General features: G+C 42.2%; 1 protein-coding gene across 1 annotated transcript in view; it reads left to right on the forward strand.

Annotated features, from left to right (window-relative positions):
- Positions 1-18,987, forward strand: part of pkib (protein kinase (cAMP-dependent, catalytic) inhibitor beta) — a 79,813-nt gene extending 60,826 nt beyond the window's left edge. Inside the window, exons 2-3 of the mRNA XM_063070479.1 lie at positions 15,492-15,666; positions 18,322-18,987. Coding sequence (XP_062926549.1) covers positions 15,519-15,666; positions 18,322-18,401 — 228 coding nt within the window. The 5' untranslated portion in view covers positions 15,492-15,518 and the 3' untranslated portion in view covers positions 18,402-18,987. The remainder of the gene's footprint in view (positions 1-15,491; positions 15,667-18,321) is intronic.
- The last annotated feature ends 3,375 nt before the right edge of the window (positions 18,988-22,362 follow it).

Raw genomic sequence — 22,362 nt, forward strand, 5'->3', positions numbered from 1 at the left:
GGAAAACATGGCAACCTGCCTCAATGAATATCATCCACTAGCACTTACGTCCATGGCGATGAAGTGTTTTGAGAGGTTGATGATGAAACATATCAACTCCTGCCGGAGAAACCACCACTCCAATTTGCCTACTGGCACAGCAAGTCCACAACTGAATCCATTTCACTGGCTCTTCACGGAACCCTGGAACATCAGTATGCTCTTTATTGACTACAGTTCAAGACCTTGGCCTCAATGTCTCCTTGTGCAATTGAATCCTTGGTTTCCTCATTTGCAGACTCCAGTCAGTTCAGATGGGCAGCAACATCCCCCCCACGATTTCCATCAGCACTGATGCACCACAAGGCTGTGTGCTTAGCCCCCTGCTCTACTCACTTTACACTTAAGTCTGTGTGACCAAGCACGCTCCAATGCCATATTCAAGTTTGCTGACAACACCACTGTTGTGGGCCGAATCGGTATATAGGAGGGAGGTTAAAAATCTGGCTGAGTGGTGCCACAACAACAACCCCTTAATAGCAGTAAGACCAATGAGCTGGTTATTGACTTGAAGAGGAGGAAACCAGAGGTCCATAATCCAGTCATCATTGGAAGATCAGAGGTGGAGAAGGTCAGCAACTTTAAATTCCTCGGTGTTAGTATTTCAGGTGACCTGCTCTGAGCCCAACACGTAAGTGCAATGATGAATAAAGCACGGTAGCGCCCCACCTCCTTAGAAGTTTGTGAAGATTCGGCATGACATCTAGAACTTCGACAAACTTCTATAGATGTGGGTGGAGTATATATTGTCTGGCTGCTTCACTGCCTGGAAACACCAAACCCCTTGAACTGAAAATCCTACAAAAAAATAGAGGATATGACCCAGTTCATCACCAGTAAAGCCCTCCCCGCCATTGAGCACATTTACACCATCTATTGTCACAAGAAAGTAGCATCCATCATCAGTGACCCCACTAGCCTGGTCATGCTCTCTTCTTACTGCTGCCATCAGGAAGAATGTACAACAGCCTCAGGACTCACATCACCAGTTTCAGGAACAATTATTACCACTCAACCATCAGGCTCTTGAACCAAAGGGGATATTGTCACTCAACTTCACTTGTCCCATCATTGAAATGTTTCCACTACCTATGGACTCACTTTCAAGACCACTTCAACTCGTATCCTTGGTATTTATTGGTATTTATCTATTTGTTATTATTAGTTATTTCTTTTTGTACTTGCAGTTTGTTGTCTTTCGTACGCTGGTTGAATGCCCAAGCTGGTGCAGTCTTTCATTGATTCTATAAAGCTTATTATTCTATTATGGATTTATTAAGTATGCCCACAGAGAATAAATCTCAGGGTTGTAACTGGTGGTACATATGTACTTTGATAATAAATTTACTTTGAACTTTGTGTGTTAGCATGCATGTATATGGGGGTCCAAAGTGAATAGAAGTGTAGGTTCGGAGAGTTTATTGTGGAACCATCACTTAGAGGTAACCTTAGTCCAAACCATGATATATTGGAGGCAGGCCACAGTAGAAAAGTAACATCATTCCAGTTCTCTTCATTTGAAGTAATGAAATAGAAATTATAAAGTGAATTTGCTTTCTTTTAATCGGAGAGTAGTGTGATGTAACTGTTTATTTTTTCTTTGTTGGGATATTGATGGATGTGCTTTATTTTGCAAATGAAAGACCTGACACCATGACCCTCAATGTAGAGTCTCCTTCCAACAAGGCATATGGCTTTGACTTACTAACACCAGCAGATTCACCTTCTTGGGCAGCATCATTCAGCAGGATGGTGGGAGTAAGGATAACATCCAAAGCTAGAAGCATCTTCAGATCAATGAGCAACATATGGTGATCCAGCAAGTACAGCATTTACACCATGGTGAAGTTGTACCAGAGCTGTGTTCTGTCCACACTCTTGTATTGTTCAGAGTGCTGGCAAATGATAGGGAGCGATCTTACCAAAACGTCGTCACTTCACATCATGAGCCTCTGGAAGATCTTCTGTATTTTCCGGCCAAGAAATATCTCCAATCACACCCTACTCCTTTGGAGGACGTGGCCACAATCATCATGAGGAAATATTAGAGATGGATTGGCCACGTGCTGAGAAGAGAAAGCAGCTTCCATCATCAAGGCAGCACTCCACTGGACCCCTGAAAGACAGAGGAAATGCGGGAAACCAAAGACAGCTTGACACCACAGAGGCATAAGTGAGGACCCTGAACCACAATAGAGAAGATGGCCAAGGACAGACAGAGATGGAGGACCTTTATTGCTGCCCTAAATGCCAGCAGCATAAAGGGCAGTAACTAAGTATATAAGTACAATTGGAAATGGTTTCAGTATACAGCATATATTTCAAACAATTAAAGGCAAAATGATAACTTATAAGTATTATTAACTACAAAATGGTTATATTGCTGATTTACCATTAGCTAGGTTGCTTCAACACTACTAAAATTAGAAATTGAAATACAAACCACCTGACCTATTTTCAGAATTCTCTGACAACCAGTGCTTCTGGGAACTTGTATCTAAACATTCAATGTGAAAACTTGTCTAAGCTTTCTATTTCCTAAGCTACTTAATGGACGTTTCTGCAAGCATTTTAAATGTTTTCAGCAAAAAGACTTTTATTAACAACCAATCAAGGCTAATTGATTTCTCCTTCCCCAGTACGCATTTGTAGGTGAAGACTTTATTGAGGCACATAAAAAATGTAAATATTGCATCATAAATCATGTGTTTGTTTTCTGAATTGTGTACCATAAGCAATTTAAAAAAAACTTTTTAAGTGTTAGATTATTTTAAAGTCTTCATAATTTGATCAGTCATTTGGTGTATTGAAAGCAGAGCTTGATAGGTTCTTGATTAGTCAGGACATCAAAGTTTACAGGGAGAAGGCAGGGAATGGGGTTGAGAGGAAAAATAAATCAGTCATTATCAAATGATGGAACAGACTCACTGGGCTAATTGGCTTAATTCTACTCTAATGTCTTATGGTCTTAAAAAGATAATTGTTTTCAGAAATTAAAGCTGTATTATGTTTAGGATTTGGCAACAAGAAATCAGAATCAGAATCAGAATCAGAATCAGGTTTATTATCAACGGCATGTGTCATGAAATTTGTTAACTTAGCAGCAGCGGTTCAATGCAATACATAATATAGAAGAGATAATAATAATAATAAATAAATCAATCAGTTGCAGTATACATATATTGAATAGATTAAAAATCGTGCAAAAACACAAATAATATATATTTAAAAAGTGAGATAGTGTTCAAGGGTTCAATGTCCATTTATGAATTGGATGGCAGAGGGGAAGAAGCTGTTCCTGAATCGCTGAGTGTGTTCCTTCAGGCTTCTGTACCTCTTACCTGATGGTAACAGTGAGAAAAGGGCATGCCCTGGGTGCTGGAGGTCCTTAATAATGGATGCTGCCTTTCTGAGGTACTGTTCCTTGGAGATGTCCTGGGTACTTTGTAGGCTAGTACCCAAGATGGAGTCGGCTAAATCTACAACCCTCTGCAGCTTGGTCAGAGTCGAACATGGATGTTGTGTTCCAGCTGCCTAATGAGACAGGGCAGTACAATTTGGAGAACAAGCTCTTGCCCACATAGCAGCTTCCCCCTTTCCACGCAGCTGTTGAATCTAAATTAGCGGCAGAAACCAATAGCAGCATCGCAGGAGTTGCTAGTGAGTGTTGAGCTCAACACAGGACTGCCTTTGGGATTCCAGCTTTGGATATTTCCTCGGGGTTTATTCACAAAGTCTTCCCCATGAGTGGGTATAGAACTAGCATAGAGGTTTGTGATCAGAGTTTTCCTTCTCCTAGATGAACTGCCAACCAGTGCTGATGAGCCCCATCTGCCCAAAGCAACTGGTTTTAAGAAGCCAGTAACCTGCCTTTGCCTCTTCTCCTGTTGGTAGAAATGGTTCCAGCAAGCTTAGTAGCTTAGCAATACATGAAGGCCAGGAGCTGGACTTGGTTATTAGAGGCTATTTGAGACACAAGCCTTTGGGGGCATTTAGACCATAAGACCATAAGACAAAGGAGCAGAAGTAGGCCATTCGGCCCATCGAGTCTGCTCTGGCATTTTATCATGAGCTGATCCATTTTCTCCTATTTAGTCCCACTCCCCTGCCTTCTCACCATAACCTTTGATGCCCTGGCTACTCAGATACCTATCAATCTCTGCCTTAAATACACCCAATGACTTGGCCTCCACTGCTGCCCGTGGCAACAAATTCCATAGATTCACCACCCTCTGACTAAAAAAATTTCTTCGCATTTCTGTTCTGAAAGGGCGCCCTTCAATCCTTAAGTCATGCCCTCTCGTACTAGACTCCCCCATCATGGGAAACAACTTTGCCACATCCACTCTGTCCATGCCTTTTAACATTCGAAATGTTTCTATGAGGTCTCCCCTCATTCTTCTAAACTCCAAGGAATACAGTCCAAGAGCGGACAAATGTTCCTCATATGTTAACCCTCTCATTCCCGGAATCATTCTAGTGAATCTTCTCTGTACCCTCTCCAACGTCAGCACATCCTTTCTTAAATAAGGAGACCAAAACTGCCCACAGTGCTCCAAGTGAGGTCTCACCAGCGCCTTATAGAGCCTCAACATCACATCCCTGCTCCTATACTCTATTCCTCTAGAAATAAATGCCAACATTGCATTCGCCTTCTTCACTACTGACTCAACCTGGAGGTTAACTTTAAGGGTATCCAGCCAGAATAGGATCCCTTTATTCCCACTCTCTGTTTCCTGCCAATCAGCCAACGCTCTATCCACGTATGTAACTTTCCCATAATTCCATGGGCTCTTATCTTGTTAAGTAGCCTCATGTGTGGCACCTTGTCAAAGGCCTTCTGAAAATCCAAATATACAACATCCACTGCATCTCCCTTGTCTAGCCTACTGGTAATTTCCTCAAAAAATTGTAATAGGTTTGTCAGGCAGGATTTTCCTTTAAGGAATCCATGCTGAGTTCTGCCTATCTTGTCATATGCCTCCAGGTACTCTGTAACCTCATCCTTGACAATCGACTCCAACAACTTCCCAACCACCGATGTCAAGCTAACAGGTCTATCATTTCCTTTTTGCTTCCTTGCCCCCTTCTTAAATAGCGAAGTGACATTTTCAATCTTCCAGTCCTCCGGAACCATGCCAGAATCTATCGGCTTTTGAAAGATCATCGCTAATGCCTCCACAATCTGCACAGCTACCTCCTTCAGAACACGAGGGTGCATTCCATCTGGTCCAGGAGATTTATCGACCTTTAGCCTATTCAGCTTCCTGAGTACTTTCTCTGTCGTAATTTTGACTGCGCACACTTCTCTTCCCTGCCACCCTTGAGTGTCCGGTATACTGCTGTCTTCCTCAGTGAAGACTGATACAAAATACTTGTTCAGTTCCTCTGCCATCTCCTCATCTCCCATTACAATTTCTCCAACATCATTTTCTATCGGTCCTATATCTACTCTCACCTGTCTTTTACTCTTTATATACTTGAAAAAGCTCTTAGTATCCTCTTCGATATTATTTGCTAGCTTCCTTTCATAGTTAATCTTTTCTCTCTTAATGACCTTCTTGGTTTCCTTTTGTAAGGTTTTAAAAACTTCCCAATCCTCTCTCTTCCCACTAATTTTTGCTTCCTTGTATGCTCTCTCTTTTGCTTTAAATTTGGCTTTGACTTCTCTTGTCAACTACGGTTGCATCCTTTTTCCACTCGAAAATTTCTTCTTTTTTGGAATATACCTGTCTTGCACATTCCTCATTTCTTGCATAAACTCCAGCCACTGCTGCTCTGCTGTCTTTCCCGCCAGTGTCTCTTTCCAGTCAACTTTGGCCGTTCCTCTCTCATGCCACTGTAATTTCCTTTACTCCACTGAAATACTGACACATCAGATTTCGGCTTCTCTTTTTCTAATTTCACAGTGAACTCAATCATGTTATGATCACTGCCTCCTAAGGGTTCCTTCACCTCAATCTCTCCAATCACCTCCGGTTCATTACACAATACCCAATCCAGTACAGCTGATCCCCTAGTGGGCTCAACAACAAGCTGTTCTAAAAAGCCATCTCGCAGACATTCTACAAATTCTCTCTCTTGAGATCCAGTGCCGACCTGATTTTCCCAATCTACTCGCATGTTAAAATCCCCCACAATTATCATAACACTGCCCTTCTGACAAGCCTTTTCTATTTCCAGTTGTAATTTGTAGTCCACATCCCTGCAGCTGTTTGGAGGCCTATAAATAACTGCCATCAGGGTCCTTTTACCCCTGCTATTTCTTAGCTCAACCCATAAAGATTCTGCACCTTCCGATCCTCTTTCTAATGATTTAATATCATTTCTTACCAATAAAGCCACGCCTCCCCCTCTGCCTACCTTCCTATCCTTCTGATACACCGTGTATCCTTGGACGTTCAGCTCCCAGAGACATGCATCCTTTAGCCAGGTCTCAGTGATGGCCACAATATCATACCTGCCAATCTGTAGCTGTACAACAAGATCACCACCTTATTCCTTATGCTGCGTGCATTTAAGTACAACACCTTAAGACCAGTATTTGATACTTCTTGCTTTGATTTCACTGCAACTTTATTGCACTGTAACTCATCCCAATGGCTACGCATTTGCCCCATCACCTGCCTGTCTTTCCTGACACCTTTACTGCTCACTATCTTAGATTTATTTCTGTTTTCTCCTTCCTCCGCTCTATCATTCTGGTTCCCACCCCTCTGCCAAATTAGTTTAAACCCTCCCTAACAGCTCTATTAAACTTTCCTGCCAGGATATTGGTCCCCTTCGGGTTCAGGTGTAACCGGTCCTTTTTGAACAGGTCATACTTCCCCCAGAAGAGATCCCAATTATCCAAGAATCTGAAGCCCTGCCCCCTACACCAGTCTCTCAGCCACACATTTATCTGCCTGATCCGATTACTCTTGCCCTCGCTAGCACGTGGCACAGGTAGCAATCCCGAGATTACTACCCTGGAGGTCCTGCTTCTCAGCTTCCTTCCTAACTCTTGGAAATCTCTCTTCAGGACCTCCTCCTTTGTCCTATCTATGTCATTGGTACCAACACGTACCAAGACAACTGGCTGCTCACCCTCCCCCTTTAGAATATTCAGGACCCGATCCGAGACATCCCGTACCCTGGCACCTGGTAGCTAGTGGGAGTTTATCCCGGGCTATAACAACCTTAAGGAACCAATTAAGGAATCATTATTGTCAAATAAACTAATTCAAGATCCCTGAATTCAAAGCATCAAATATAATTGTGGGATTTAGTTCCAATGTTTTAAAGAGCTTTAACTGAAAAGAAGCGATCATGGGCATCTCATGAGTGAAGAGTGGTTGAAATACAGGCTGCTATCAGACCAGTACTAAGCCTCTGCTAATTTGAGGGGAACTCAAGAGGCCGTCAATGGCAAATAAGAATAATCAGGTTTGGAGAGTTGTTGTGACTCAGCGTTACTGGGTTGTAGCATGCTCCTTATTTAAAATGCAACCTGATATTAAACTGTGGGCATTACTGGGCTTTCAAAATATTGTCATCTGATCATCACCATGGAAATAGGATGTCAATCTAAAAAGGTCAGAGAAAGAAATCAGAGCTGCTCTGGTTTTCCATCTTATTCTATTTTGTTATAGAAGCTTCTTTCAGTCTGCTAGATACAGCAATGGAGTTTTATAACCATTCATCTGATGCTTCAACCCAAACACGAAGACAATATATGAAAATGGAACAGTACATTTTCAGCACCAGTAAAGAAAAATGACTGGTATTTGAATTTAATCTTCATCAAAACTGAAGGATAATGAAACTGATGAAAAAAATGGTTGAAAAAAGCTACCAAAGAGCTAATGTGAAAAAAGGAGCAAAAGAAAGGTCATCACCATCATTATGTGTCGTGTCGTATGACATGGGTGGTCATGGTCTTGACCGTGATTGTTCCTGGCAAGTTTTTCTACTGAAGTGGTTTGTCGTTACTTTCTTCTGGGCAGTATCTTTACAAGACGGGTGACCCCAGCCATCATCATACCCTTCAGAGATTGTCTGCCTGGTGTCAGTGGTCGCAAAACCAGGACTGGTGATATGCACCGGCTGCTTCACATGACCCTGATCAGGGGGCTAAGCAGGTGCTATACCTTTGCCAAGGGTGATATGCAGGCTAGCAGAGGGAAGGAGTGGCTTACACTTCCTTTGGTAGAGACACATCTCTGCCCCATCACCCCAAGAGAAAGACGATAAGGGAAAATAAATGAATAAAAATGTAGGCAAGCAGAAACAAAATCAGGAACTGAACATTTTTGGCATAGCATGAGGGGTTAGATGTGCCAACATGAAAGATGGCAAACAAGAGAAAATGTGCAGATGCTGGAAATCCGAGCAACACACAAAAAGTGCTGGAGGAACTTAGCAGGCCAGGCAGTATCTATGGAAAAAATACAGTTGAAGTTTTGAGCCGAAACCCTTTGGCATCCATATGACCAATCATGGCCTCCTGCACTGTTGTGATGAGGCCACACTTAGGTTGGAGGAACAACGCCTTATATTCCGTCTGGGTAGCTTCCAACCTGATGACATGAAAATCAATTTCTCAAAGTTCCAGTAATGCCTCCCCGCCTTCACCATTTCCCATCCCCTTGTCCCTCTCTCATGTTATCTCCTTGCCTGCCCATTGCCTCCCTCTGGTGCTCCTCCCCCCCACCCCACCCCCTTTCTTCCTTCTTTCATGGCCTTCTGTCACTTTCACCAATCAACTTCTTTGCTCTTTGCTTCATTCCTCCCCCTCCAAGTTTTACCTATCGCCTGGCGTTTCTCTCTCCCCTCCCCTCAACTTTCAAATCTACTCCTCAGCTTTTTTCCTCCAGTCCCGCCAAAGGGTTTTGGCCCGAAACGTCGACTGGGCTTTTTTCCATGAAAGATGGCACCTCATCTAGCGCCCCACATCCCATTCTGTAAGTCAATATGAGATGGCAAGTTTCAGAATTCACGGTGTGACTGATGACGACATGTGCTGTCCATGTTGTCCTCTGGTCGGTGTTAGAGGCACGTGGCAATAAAATCTCAGGCACTGAGCCATGGAGGATGCAGCTCAGAAGATAACTTCTCATCTTGTAGTGGAGCCAGGAGGAACTAAATATTTAACTAGCACAGTCTGTAATACTTCTGACCTTTGCCTGTGTCCTTTCTCTGTGGAGAATGAACCTGAGATGCTTATTTCAAATTGGTAGCAAGAATGTCCTTCAAACCATAGATCAGCAGAGAAACTTTTTCGCCCTGAATCTAAATAAATAGCGACCTCTGCTGGCAATAGACTTGTGTGCTGACGTTTTCAAAGTCGGTGAATAGAGGTTCAAGATTGTTTAATGCTATTTAACAAGAGTAAAGGAGAATGAAATAATTGTTATGCCAGATCTAATGCACACTAAGATAAAGAACATAATAATTAGAAAAAACACATAAATATAAATACATAATATATGAACAATACCTCAATCTTTAAATATATTATTTCTGTTTTGCCCTCTTTTAAATCTATTCAATATGCACACATGTATATACACACTTACTGGAATTGACTTACTTATTTTTCTTTCTATATTATAATATATTGCATTGAACTGCTGCTGTGAAGTTAACAAATTTCACAACACAAGCTGGTGTCAATAAACCTGATTCTGATTCCAAGATATTTCATATACAAAGAGTGATTATATTTATTTATTTAGAGATACATCACGGAACACACCCTCCCACCCCTTCAAGCCTCACCGCCCAGTAACCCTCCGATTTTAATCCTAGCCTTATCACAATGACCAATAAACCTGCCAACTGGTACGGCTTGGGATTGACACAATTGTAGGCCGTATTTCAGGTAATGATGTGTTTGAGTACAGAGGGGAAATTAAGAACCTGGTGGCATGGTGTGAAGACAATAACCTATCCTTCAACGTCAGCAAGATGAAGGAATTGGTTGTTGACTTCAGAAGGAGTAGCGGACCGCACGACCCAATTTACATCGGCGGTGCACATGTGGAACAGGTCAAAAGCTTTAAGTTCCTCGGTGTCAATATCACAAATGACCTGACTTGGTCCAACCAAGCAGAGTTCACTGCCAAGAAGGCCCACCAGTACCTTTACATCTGAGAAAACTAAAGAAATTTGGCCTGTCCGCTAAAACCCTCACTAATTCTTATAGCTGCACTGTAGAAAGCATTCTTCTAGGGTGCATCACAACCTGGTATGGAAGTTGTCCTGTCCAAGACCGAAAGAAGCTGCAGAAGATCGTGAACATAGCACAGCACATCACACAAACCAATCTTCCGTCCATGGACTCACTTTACACCGCACGCTGTCGGAGCAGTGCTGCCAGGATAATCAGGGGCACGACCCACCCAGCCAACACACTTTTCATCCCTCTTCCCTCCAGGAGAAGGCTCAGGAGCTTGAAGACTCGTACGGCCAGATTTGGGAACAGCTTCTTTCCAACTGTGATAAGACTGCTGAACGGATCGTGACCCGGATCTGGGCCGTACCCTCCAAATATCCGGACCCGCCTCTCAGTTTTTTTGTACTACCTTGCTTTCCATTTTTCTATTTTCTATTTATGATTTATAATGTAAATTTTTATATTTACTAATTTTTACTATTTTTAGTATTTTTAATATTTAATATTTGTAATACAGGGAGCGGGAAGTGCAGAATCAAATATCGCTGTGACGATTGTACGTTCTATTATCAATTGTTTGGTGACAATAAAGTATAAAGTATAAAAAGTATACTGTGAGAGGAAACCGGAGCACCCGGAGGAAACCCATGCAGTCACGGGGTGAACATACAAACTCCTTACAGACAGGGGCGGGAATGAGTCCGCGTCGTTGGTACTGTAAAAGCTGATTTATACTTGTACATCAAATGTACACCGTAAGTACAGTGTAGCCGTGTACCCTGTGCTGTACTCTACGCCGAACCCTACGCCATAGCTTAATGCGTAGCTCTCCCAAAATGTAACTACACGTCGCAACGACTGTGATTGGTCCGCTTGGTAGCATCGCATTTCCTCCTACGCTGCAATAGGTTGCTATTGGGCGACTGAAGGGCAGCGAAGGAACTCTGGCTGCAATGCTTTCCATAAAGCTTTACAGACCTCCGAAATTATGGAGGACCCTGTGCTTGACGCCAGTTTGTAGCTAGCTGCTACAGCCTGTTGACTTCCACCTGAAGCTAAAACTCGAATGGTGATTGCCAGTCTCTGAGTATACTGTGCGTACATTGATGCAAAATAAATGGTTGGAGACGATGAACCAAATCGTCAAATCTACCTGCCGAAATCCAAAAATATTTGAAGTACCTAATCTCTTACTCACTCTTCCTTCAGTTAGTCCTGACGAAGGGTCTCGGCCTGAAACGTCGACTGCACCTCTTCCTAGAGATGCTGCCTGGCCTGCTGCGTTCACCAGCAACTTTGATGTGTGATGCTTGAAATACATTTCCTCGTCCATGTCTCTCAGTGGCCGGACAAGCACAGAAAATTCACCCTCCTTCAGTTTCAGTCGCCATTATTTGAAGTTCGAGCTTCTTCGTGTTGAGTTTCAACACAAAGAAACTCAACACAGTGGCACAGAAACCCCACCGCCAACTAGCATTTTGACGGTGAATTGCAGACACACCAACGCACAAGTATAAATGCTCACAAGGGCGTAGCCCACTTGCGTAGGCTGCGGCGTAAGCTGGTACGCACGAGTATAAATCAGCCTTAAGGCACTGTGTTAAACAATACGTTACCATGCCACCCCAGGTACATAAAGTGATGCTAGATACAGGAATGTCTGTACCTCAGGTGACTCTCATGGAAATGATAACGTAGTGGTGGTGGGGCTGTGGAAGGCTGGTTTATTGGTTGAAGGCGCTTACTGCTTGGAGAAAGTAACCCTGTTTGAGTCCTGCTGGTCCTGGCATTGATGCTACAAAGCCTCCTCCCAGATGGAGGGACAAACAGTCCGTAAGCAAGATAGGCAGGATCCATCATAATATAGCTGGCCTTTTTCTAACAGCATTCTGTATATATGTCCTTGATGGCAGGTAGGCTGGAGCCAGTGATGTATTGGGTGGTTTTGTAGCGCCTCCTGTCCGCCACAGTGCAGTATCCATACCAGACAGTGCTGCAGCATATTGGGATGCCCTCTACTGCGCATGAAGATAAAATTATTCGCTGATTTTGTGTGGCAACTTCCCAAGATCTACTCTTAATCTATTATTATTTAGATACTGCTGTACCATGTTTTTGTCTAATTAAAATTATTGATCATCTTGCTACAGAATTGTTTTCATCTAGAAATTAAACCAAGGAATTCAATCCAACTACCCTGATTAAAATTGAATGAAGGTAGACAAAACCTGGCCTTACGTCAACATGTCACATTACAATCATGAAAAATATGACAAAGAACTGTGACAGCTCATAATATATTGCAAAAATTGCAAACTTCAATATAATGCATAGTTGTTTAATAAATGCAAAAGTGCCTTGGACCTTCTCATGAAAAGGCTATACTGAAGATTTTACAAAGGTGTGAACCAGTTTTAAGTAAATAACCAAAATAACCAAAGTTTATCATTACACAGAGTTGATCTCTTATTAGTTGAATATGCAGTTTAACTGAAGTCCAGAAAGTTTTAGGTAAACTGCAGAACTTATGATAGATTACTAATATTGAAGCATAAGTCACAGCTCAGTGTACTTCTCTCCTGAGTCTCCAGCCTGTACAAATGATGACAGATTCATGACAGAATGTCTAACTGGCAGATACTAAATTTGGGAGAACTTTATTTTATAAAATTTAAATAACCACTTGTTTACAAGTTGTAGTTAAGTGCATATGGTGGAATTGCTGTTATTCCTGATTGCAGAATGCAACAGATCCATTGTTAGCCATTTATTATTGCCAGTTAGCTGGCTGGTGGTGTAGTGGCATTAGCACTGGCTTCAAGGTGAGTGGTCCTGGGTTCGAGTCCGACCGGCTCCTTGCATACTTTCCATCCGTACTGGGTTGAGTGTCTAGCAAGTACCTCGGTCTTGTAAAAAACTGACAAATACTAAAGAAACAGCAGGGCTACCACCCGATGTACCACAAGGCAGAGGAGGAACAACAGTTATTGTTAATTAACACACAGAAAAGTTGCTGGTGAACGCAGCAGGCCAGGCAGCATCTCTAGGAAGAGGTACAGTCGACGTTTTGGGCCGAGACCCTTCGTCAGGACTAACTGAAAGAAGAGCTAGTAAGAGATTTGAAAGTGGGAGGGGGAGGGGGAGATCCACAATGATAGGAGAAGACAGGAGGGGGAGGGATAGAGCCAAGAGCTGGACAGTTGATTGGCAAAAGGGATATGAGAGGATCATGGGACAGGAGGCCCAGGGAGAAAGAAAAAGGGGGAGGGGGGGAAAAGCCCAGAGGATGGGAAAGGGCTATAGTGAGAGGGACAGAGGGAGAAAAAGGAGAGAGAGAGAAAAATAATGTGTGTATATAAATAAATAACGAATGGGGTATGAGGGGGAGGTGGGGCACTAGTGGATGTTTGAGAAGTCAATGTTCATGCCATCAGGTTGGAGGCTACCCAGAAGGAATATAAGGTGTTGTTCCTCCAACCTGAGTGTGGCTTCATCTTTACAGTAGAGGAGGCCGTGGATAGACATATCAGAATGTGAATGGGATGTGGAATGAAAATGTGTGGCCATTGGGAGATCCTGCTTTCTCTGGCAGACAGAGCGTAGGTGTTCAGCGAAACAATCTTCCAGTCTGCGTTGGGTCTTGCCAATATATAGAAGGCCACATCGGGAGCACTGGACGCGGTGTTGCTCGACACCAGAAACTTTTATGTGTATTGCTTGAAATTCCAGCATCTGCAGATTTCCTCGTGTTTGAGTTATTGTTAATAACCATCTGGTGTCCCATAGTGAATTGTGATTGATTCAGAGCTACAAGTTTCAGTCCTTCACGGAAGCTGGGGAATTTACATTCAGATGACGTAATGCATTTGAAATAATTGAAATAATCACCATGTTTAAAATCATATCTGATTTGTAAATGACATTAGGGGCAAAACTCTGATCTGGAATGCTTGTGAAATCTTCTCTGAAATGATACCATTCAGTGCAGGAACTATTAACGATGTTGAATAAATGCGATTCTGGTCAGTAAAGATCACACTTGGTGAACAAATGAGGAAAGAATCAGATTATGTTCATCCTTTTACTTACATTAAGCTGCTGGCGTTTAGGGCAGCAGTGAAGGTCCTCACTCTCTGGTGGTGTTCAGGGCTTGCTTCATCATGTCAGTGGCTTCCTCTCAGTTTTCACTACTGTCAGTCATGCAAATCGTGGGTGGAGACTCAGGAATACCGTCGCATTCAGATGCAGAAGGATTCTTCATTGCTGTTTCTGCAAAAGTTTTGTTTTACCGGTCAGGGTCCTGACCCAAACCTGGAGGACTGGTGGACCACTCTTAGTCTGTCCTCTACCCTTCGACCTGTCTGCATGGGCCAAAACATCAAGCCCTGACTCCAGCCAGCTTTGCTCTCCACGTCATTGAGGCCCTGAAGCCTTCAAACCCAACAACAAGGTTGTGGTCCCCTTGGAGCATTATGTTTATCCACACGTCTTAAAAAACCTGTAGAAAGAGAATATTTCTAAATCTCTGTGTTTACTCATTTTCTCCCTGTCAGCTTATCAACCACTTTCCTCCAGATGGCACAGATAAGAAAATATTAGTTCAGGGTTTCCCAGAGCACTAAGCTTCATGAGACAGGTAGTTCAATTTTTCACCCTTGCCCCGTGAAGTGAGATTGAGTTTGACATTTTGTCATGGCATAGGACAGGTGATGGAGAATCGATGGCTGACATTTGAAGTCAGTGGAATCAAAACTTCAGAGGGAGCGTGGTAGTGTACTGGTTAGCACGATGCTGTATAGTATCAGCAACTCAAATTCAATTCCCACTGCAGTTTGTACGTTCTCCCCATCACCGCATAGGTTTCCTCCATGTGCTCCGGTTTGGTCCATAGTCCAAAGACCTACTGGTTGGTCGGTTAACTGGTAGTCATTGTAAGTTGTCTCGTGATTAGACTAGCGTTAAATCAGGGGTTGCTAGATGGTGCAGTTCAAAGGGCCTGAAGGACCCATTCCACGCTCAGCTCAATAAATAAATAAGCATGTAAATAGATAAATAAACAAGTGTCAGGAAAAGTTTCAAACAACTTAACCACTTTGGAATATTGCACAAGATCGCAATTTGCTGTGATGTCTCTGAAGGAGTATAGATGATTTAAATGTTAAAGTGACAGGACCCAGCCAAAGCAGAGAGAGTAACAAACAGGATCCACCATCTGGAACAGAAGGGGATTGAGTTTATTGAGTGAGTTTGTCCAATGATCAAATGCCACTGTTTCACAATTCTTCTTTCCTTTCAGCTGTTGCTATGAGGAGACGACTCAGAAATGACTGATGTGGAGCCTGTTGTCACAGATTTTGTCTCATCGGGCCGGACGGGCCGCAGAAATGCCTTACCTGATATCCTGGGCTCTCCAACAGGAGGCAGTTCAGTGGATTTACCACAGAAACTGTCAGCGCTATCCCTGAACATAGGTAGGTAACTGGTAAAGCAATTGAATTCCTACACACACAAACAAATGAGAGGTGGTAGTGTTAATGACTACCAATAAGAGTTCTGGGTCACTGATCCAGAGAAAACAGTTTCTAATCTATTTCCATGACACCTTGGGCATTTGACTTAAGTAATTAAATGAATTTGGAATACAGTACTAAGAAAAAGCCATGTTGCCATATTATCATATAAAAACATCTAGTTCATTGATTTTTTGCCTTATCCTAAGCCTTTTTGGGTGGTGAGGTGGAGATATGTCTCTACCAAAACAACAAGCACCTGCATTGACAGTACACACCAGTGAATGAATACATTAAACAACAATATAATGCATTGTTAAACTATTTTCAGCTACCATGTCTGTTACTGAAGTGTCACGGATAGTTCAGGTAAGTTTTAACCTTGAATATGTGCTTCATGTGTGAAGAGGAACCTGACACCATGAGGTTTGTAATGGTGTCCCAGCACAGTACATTTATGTCCCTGATTTAAAATTTTCACCATACCATTGAAAGTATAGGGAGGGACAGAAAGTTGGAATTTCCCCATAGATTATTCAGCTCAGTTTTGAGTTACGTAAGAATAAACTGGGAGAAGTTTGAACAGGGAAAACTCTTCCCGGAATTCTTTGTATGTCGGCCTCTTGCACATGATTACTTGAAGCTCTTTGGTCGTGCTTTCTCATCTTTACTTTTACTTTACCTTACACTTTATTGTTGCCAAACAATTGATACTAGAACGTACAATCATCACAGCGGTAATTGATTCTGCGCTTCCCGCTCCCTGGATTACAAATCGATAGTAAATATTAAAAATTTAAATTATAACTCATAAATAGAAAATAGAAAAATGGAAAGTAAGGGAGTGCAAAAAAAACAGAGAGGCGGGTCTGGATATTTGGAGGGTACAGCCCAGATCCAGGTCAGGATCCGTTCAGCAGTCCTATCACAGTTGGAAAGAAGCTGTTCCCAAATCTGGCCGCACGAATCTTCAAGCTCCTGAACCTTCTCCCGGAGGGAAGAGGGACGAAAAGTGTGTTGGCTGGGTGGGTCGTGTCCTTGATTATCCGGGCAGCACTGCTCCGACAGCATGCTGTGTAAAGTGCGTTCTTTGAATGAAGAACGGGGACCTGCACTGCACAGAGTTTCTGAGACTCTAGTTCACATTGTGGAATGTCAATCTTCTTTAACCTATTCTACATTCAACTTACAACAAAGTGTGAAGTGATAAAATTGCCACATAATTCCTGGCATATTTTTGTTCTTTAGAGGCAGCAAACAATTACAGCAATCTAAAACAATATATTTTCACCCTCTGACAAAAGGGTAATGTCATTACACACTACTTACCTCAGCTGAAATACTATGGGACAAATTTGTTCAAAAATAATTTCAATTACAAAATACAGTAATTCCTGCCTTTGTACTGAGGATTTTCTGATGCAATAGAATTTAAACTGCCCAGAGGGCCACACAGTTCTAGATGCTCTGATTTCTTTCAAATCATTGTGCAGTTCTTCATATATGCTAATGGTGAACCATAGGTTGTCCAGGCACTTGCAGAAGGCTTAATGATCAGCAGCCAATGTACTTTGATTGCATGTGTCTAGATCTCTGACGATCTATCCTGGGCCCAAAGTACCGATGCAGTTACGAAGAAGGCACGACAATGGCTATAATTTATTAGGCATCTGAGGAGATTTGGTATGTCACCAAAGACACTTGCAAATTTCTACAGATTTACTGTGGAGAACATTCTCACTGGCTGCTGCACAGGATCCCCAGCATCCTGGACATCTACAGGGAGTGATGCCTCAAAAAGGCGGCATCCATCATTAAGGACCCCCATCACCCAGGTCATGCCCTCTTCTCATTGTTACCATCAGGGAGGAGGTACGGGAGCCTGAAGACACACACTCAATGATTCGGAAGCAGCTTCTTCCCCTCTGCCGTACAATTCCTAAAATGTCTTTGAACCCATGAACACTACCTCACTATTTTGTTTCTCTTTTTGCATTACATATTTATAGGCATCCATTAGTCTCATGAGACCATGGATTTGCCCCTTGGAAGGTTTCCAGGGCACAGGCCTGGGGCAAGATTGTATGGAAGACCAGCAGTTGCCATGCTGCAAGTCTCCCCTCTCCATGCCACTGATGTTGTCCAAGGGAAGGGCATTAGACCCATACAGCTTGGCACCGGTGTCATCACAGAGAATTGTGTGGTTAAGTGCCTTACTCAAGGACACAACACACTGCCTCAGCCAAGGCTCGAACTAGCGACCTTCAAATCACTAGACGAATGCCTCCACCACTTAGCCATGTGCCAACACTACATATTTAACTTTTAAAATATGTATATATATTTTCTGTGATTTACAGTTTTTTTATTATGTATTGCAATGTCCTGTTGCTGCATAACAACAAATTTCATGAAATATGCCGGTGATATTAAACCTGATTCTGATTTAGCTGGCATGCTTTTATGCATTGAGTTCCTGCCACATGATTGGCTAATTAAATATTTCTATTAACTAACAGGTGTACAGGTGTACCTAAAAGAGTGGCCCCTGAGTGCATATTCAAAGTAATAAATAAGTATTTTTAATGTTTCCTTTTGTTCTTGGTTTAATCCCAGATGAAGGAGAAGGAAAAACATCTCCATCGGAAGCACCACCCAAATCCCCAGAACGTGAAGATAAGAGTGATGCATTGTAACGGGTCGCCAAACTACAATGTGTGTGTATCATTTTCATGAGGCATTAAGGAGCAACAATTTAAACAAAAGTTTAAAACCAGAGGTTGCAACTTCAAGTTGAAGCAACCTTGATATTTAACTCTGTTGTGTCAGCAAGGAGAAATTTGATTGAATACTTAAATAAAAATTGAGCAACCCATTTTATTTACATTGCTTCTAATTTCCATATCTCTTTTGGCTCATGCCACTTTCTGTGATGCTGACACGATCCATTCAAAGTATATATATAGCTAACCCTGGATCTGAGAGATGAGACTAGAATGTGTGATTTGCAATGTAATTTTTTAAAAGTCTTGAAAGATTTATTTTCTGATCATAATTTTAGCAATAGTTCCCAGAAAGTGGTATTAATAGCTGGTAATCCTAATTTAATGCCACTTGCAACTTATTGTCCTAATAATGTTGTACTGTCTCTGGTATTCTTAAATTTCAGCCTGTGTTTCACTGGATATTGATTTAAAACTGCTGTTAGTTTGTATGACAATTGTAAAAGAAAACTTTTAGATGTGATTTTTTTAAAAATATACAGTTTCCTTTTGAAATTAACTTGGCTATTTCTGTCATTTTTATTAAAAAAATTCCATAGAACTGTTAATGTAAACTGAATATGTATATGCCATGATTTTAATGCACCAACACTCAGTCATCTTGAATTATTTTAATAGTCCCTTCACTTGCAGAGGTATTAATTCACAGGGCACTGAGGAGTGCAGTGGAACTGGGAATACAGATCCATACTGAGCTGCCACAGATAGATAGTGTTGTAAAGATAGCTTTTGACTTATTGGACTTCAAAATATAAGTATTGAGTACAGGATTTGGGATGTTATTGTGAAATTGAAATTATGTTGGTGAAGCTTAATTTGGAGTATTGTATGCAGATTTGGCCACCCACCTACAAGGAACATGTAAGTAAGGTTGAGAAGAGTGCAAAGAAAATTTACAAGGATTTTGCCAGGGCTGGAGTACCTGAGTACCTGAATAAGGAAAGTTTGAATAGGTTAGGACGTTATTCCTGAAAATATTGAAGACTGAGATTTGATAGAGCTATACAAAATTATGAGGTGCATAGATAGGGTAAATGCAAACACTGGGGTTGTATGGGACTACAACTGGAGGTTATGGGTTAAGGGTGAGGATATAACGAGCACAGTTGGTAGAGGGGAATAGATGGACGTTATTAACGTGGATTTCCAGAAAGCGTTCAATAAGGTGCCACATAAAAGACTTATCCATAAGATAAGGATGCATAGAGTTGGAGGGTGATGTATTAGCATAGATAGAGGATTGGCTAACCAACAGAAAGCAGAGAGTTGAGATACATGGGTACTACTCTGGTTGGCAATCAGTGGTGAGCAGTGTGCTAGGCCTGCAACTGTTCACGATATATATTAATGATCTGGAAGAGGGACCGTGTAGTGTATCTAAGTTTGCTGATGATACAGAATTGAATGAAAAAGCAAATTGTGCAGAAGATACAGAGAGTGCAGAAAGATATAGATAAATTAAGTGAATGGGCAAGCGTCTGGCAGATGGAATACAATGTTGGTAAATGCGAAGTCATTCACTTTGGAAGAATAAATAGTAAAGCAGATTATTATTTAAATGGTAAAAAAAATTGGAGCATGCTGCTGTGCAGAGGGACTTGGGTGTGCTTGTGCATGAATCACAAGAAGTTGGTTTGCAGGTACAGCAGGCTATCAAGAAGGCAAATGGAATGTTAGCCTTCGTTACTAGAGGGATTGAATTTAAGAGCAGGGTGGTTATGCTACAACTGTACGAAGCACTGGTGAGGCCACACCTGGAATACTCTGTGCAGTTCTGGTCTCCTTACTTGAAGATGGATATACTGGCTTTGAAGGTGGTGCAGAGGAGATTCACTAGGTTGATTCCAGAGATGTTGGGGTTAGACTATGAGGAGAGATTAAGTCGCCTGGGACTGTACTCACTGGAATTCAGAAAAATGAGAGAAGATCTTATTGAAACTGTTGTGTATGTGGCCTGGTTACACAACGATGCTATTAATAAAAATGCTGCAGGGGGGAAGCTAAGGTTCATGGTTCTTTACTGGCAGAAACTGAACTCGGCACACACATACAGATCAATATGCGCCTAGTAGCGTATGCTCAATACATGCCTAGTAGCGCATGTAATGACATGCCCCTACAACATAAAGTAGTCCCTTATTATACTATAGGCCATACAGTACACTCCTTCCCTTTTATTTTAATAGTGTATCAACTGTTTTTTTCTTCTGGGTCACTATGCTAAACAAATATGTCTACCCTTAACATACAAATGCCTACCATTTGTTTATTTAGTAACTTAATAATATCAAATCATAACAAAGTGACATAATAATATCAAATTATAACAAGCCCCTTTTTTCTTTTGTTTTTTTTACATTTTTTTACTTTTGGTCTAAGACCCATTTATAACTCAAGTCTCTGGAGAGGTCTTCTCTGCCTCTCTGGGTAACGTCTGACTTGAAACGTTTGCTTTGGGGAATGAGTCTCCACAGGTACACCAGGTGGGTCCTCAGCACTGATGACAGGCTCATCTGTGGAGGAGGCTGATGTGGTCACAGCAGGAGTGTTTGTTTCTATGTCCGGGGAGTCCGGGCAAGGTGTCATTGTGTTTTTCACCTGAGCATTCAGGATTTGATCCACATGACGTGCTTCTATGTCATGAGAGTCTGGTCAAGGTGTTGTTGTGTTTTTCACCCAAGCATCCAGGATTTGGTCCACATGACGTCTCCATACGTTCTCTCCCACCTTTGCTCTATACATCAGTAGCCATTTTTCAGTCCGTTAACCATGTGCAAGAACTGACTATCCCACACTGAAGCTCTGTGTTGACTTAGCATTCAAGTGTTTGAACTCTCTGTTCTCCACATCACGCTGTACATCTGATTTGAGAAGATCCATGCAGGACCTCAGGTTCCTGTTCAGAAACATCGTCGTTGTGAGTCTGGTTAGTGGTTGCATGTACTGCATTATGATAGGCAAGGAGCAAGTTGTCTATCTTGTGTTGTAGTGGTCGATTTTCGCTGTCCCTTGCCTTGAGGGCTTTCTTGAATGTTTGTACAAATCTTTCTGCCAAGCCATTTGTGGATGGATGGTAGGGGGCCACTGTAAAGTTCTTGATTCCATTGTTCTTCACAAAACTTTGGAATTCTTCAGAGACAAATTGTCGTTCATTGTTTGTGCACATTTATTCTGGTATGCCATTCCTGGCGAACATGGTCCTCAGCACCGTAATGGTCTTTTCTGATGTGGTTGTCTTCATTTTGATGACCTCTGGCCATTTGGAATGTGCATCAATGGCAATTAAAAAGATAGAGTCCATGAATGGTCCAGCAAAGTTGATGTGCACTTGTTGCCATGGTGATGAGGACCACTCCAAAGGATGGAGAGGGGCTTGTGGTGGTGTGTTCTGGATCTTTTGACATCCAGAGCAGTTCTCAATCTGTTTATCAATTCCTAGCCACCACACATAGGCACGGGCAAGACCTTTCATCTTCATGGTACCCAGGTGCCCCTCGTGCAGTTTATCCAGCACTCTGGTGTGCAGCTTGGGAGGAATCACAACTCGTAAGCCACACAGTAGTGTTTCCCGACACACTGACAACTGCTCCTTCCTCGCTGAGAAGGCTGGGAACAGTGTGTTACCCCGTGCTGGCCATCCCTTTTACTGTGATGTCATACATTTTTGACAACGTAGGCTGATTGCGTGTTTCCCTTTCAATGAGGCTGTTTGTTACTGGTAATTGTTCAGTTATTGCTGTGTGAAAGGCCTCTGCTGAATCTATTTGTGTAGTTATCTCGGGAGTCGGCAGTGGTAAACGCGACAACCCATCTGCATTGCAATGTTGCTTGGTCCCCTTGCATTCAATATCATATATGTGACCTCTTAAGAACA

Source organism: Mobula hypostoma, chromosome 2 (genome assembly GCF_963921235.1).
Source record: "Mobula hypostoma chromosome 2, sMobHyp1.1, whole genome shotgun sequence".
Taxonomy (NCBI): Eukaryota; Metazoa; Chordata; class Chondrichthyes; order Myliobatiformes; family Myliobatidae; genus Mobula; species Mobula hypostoma.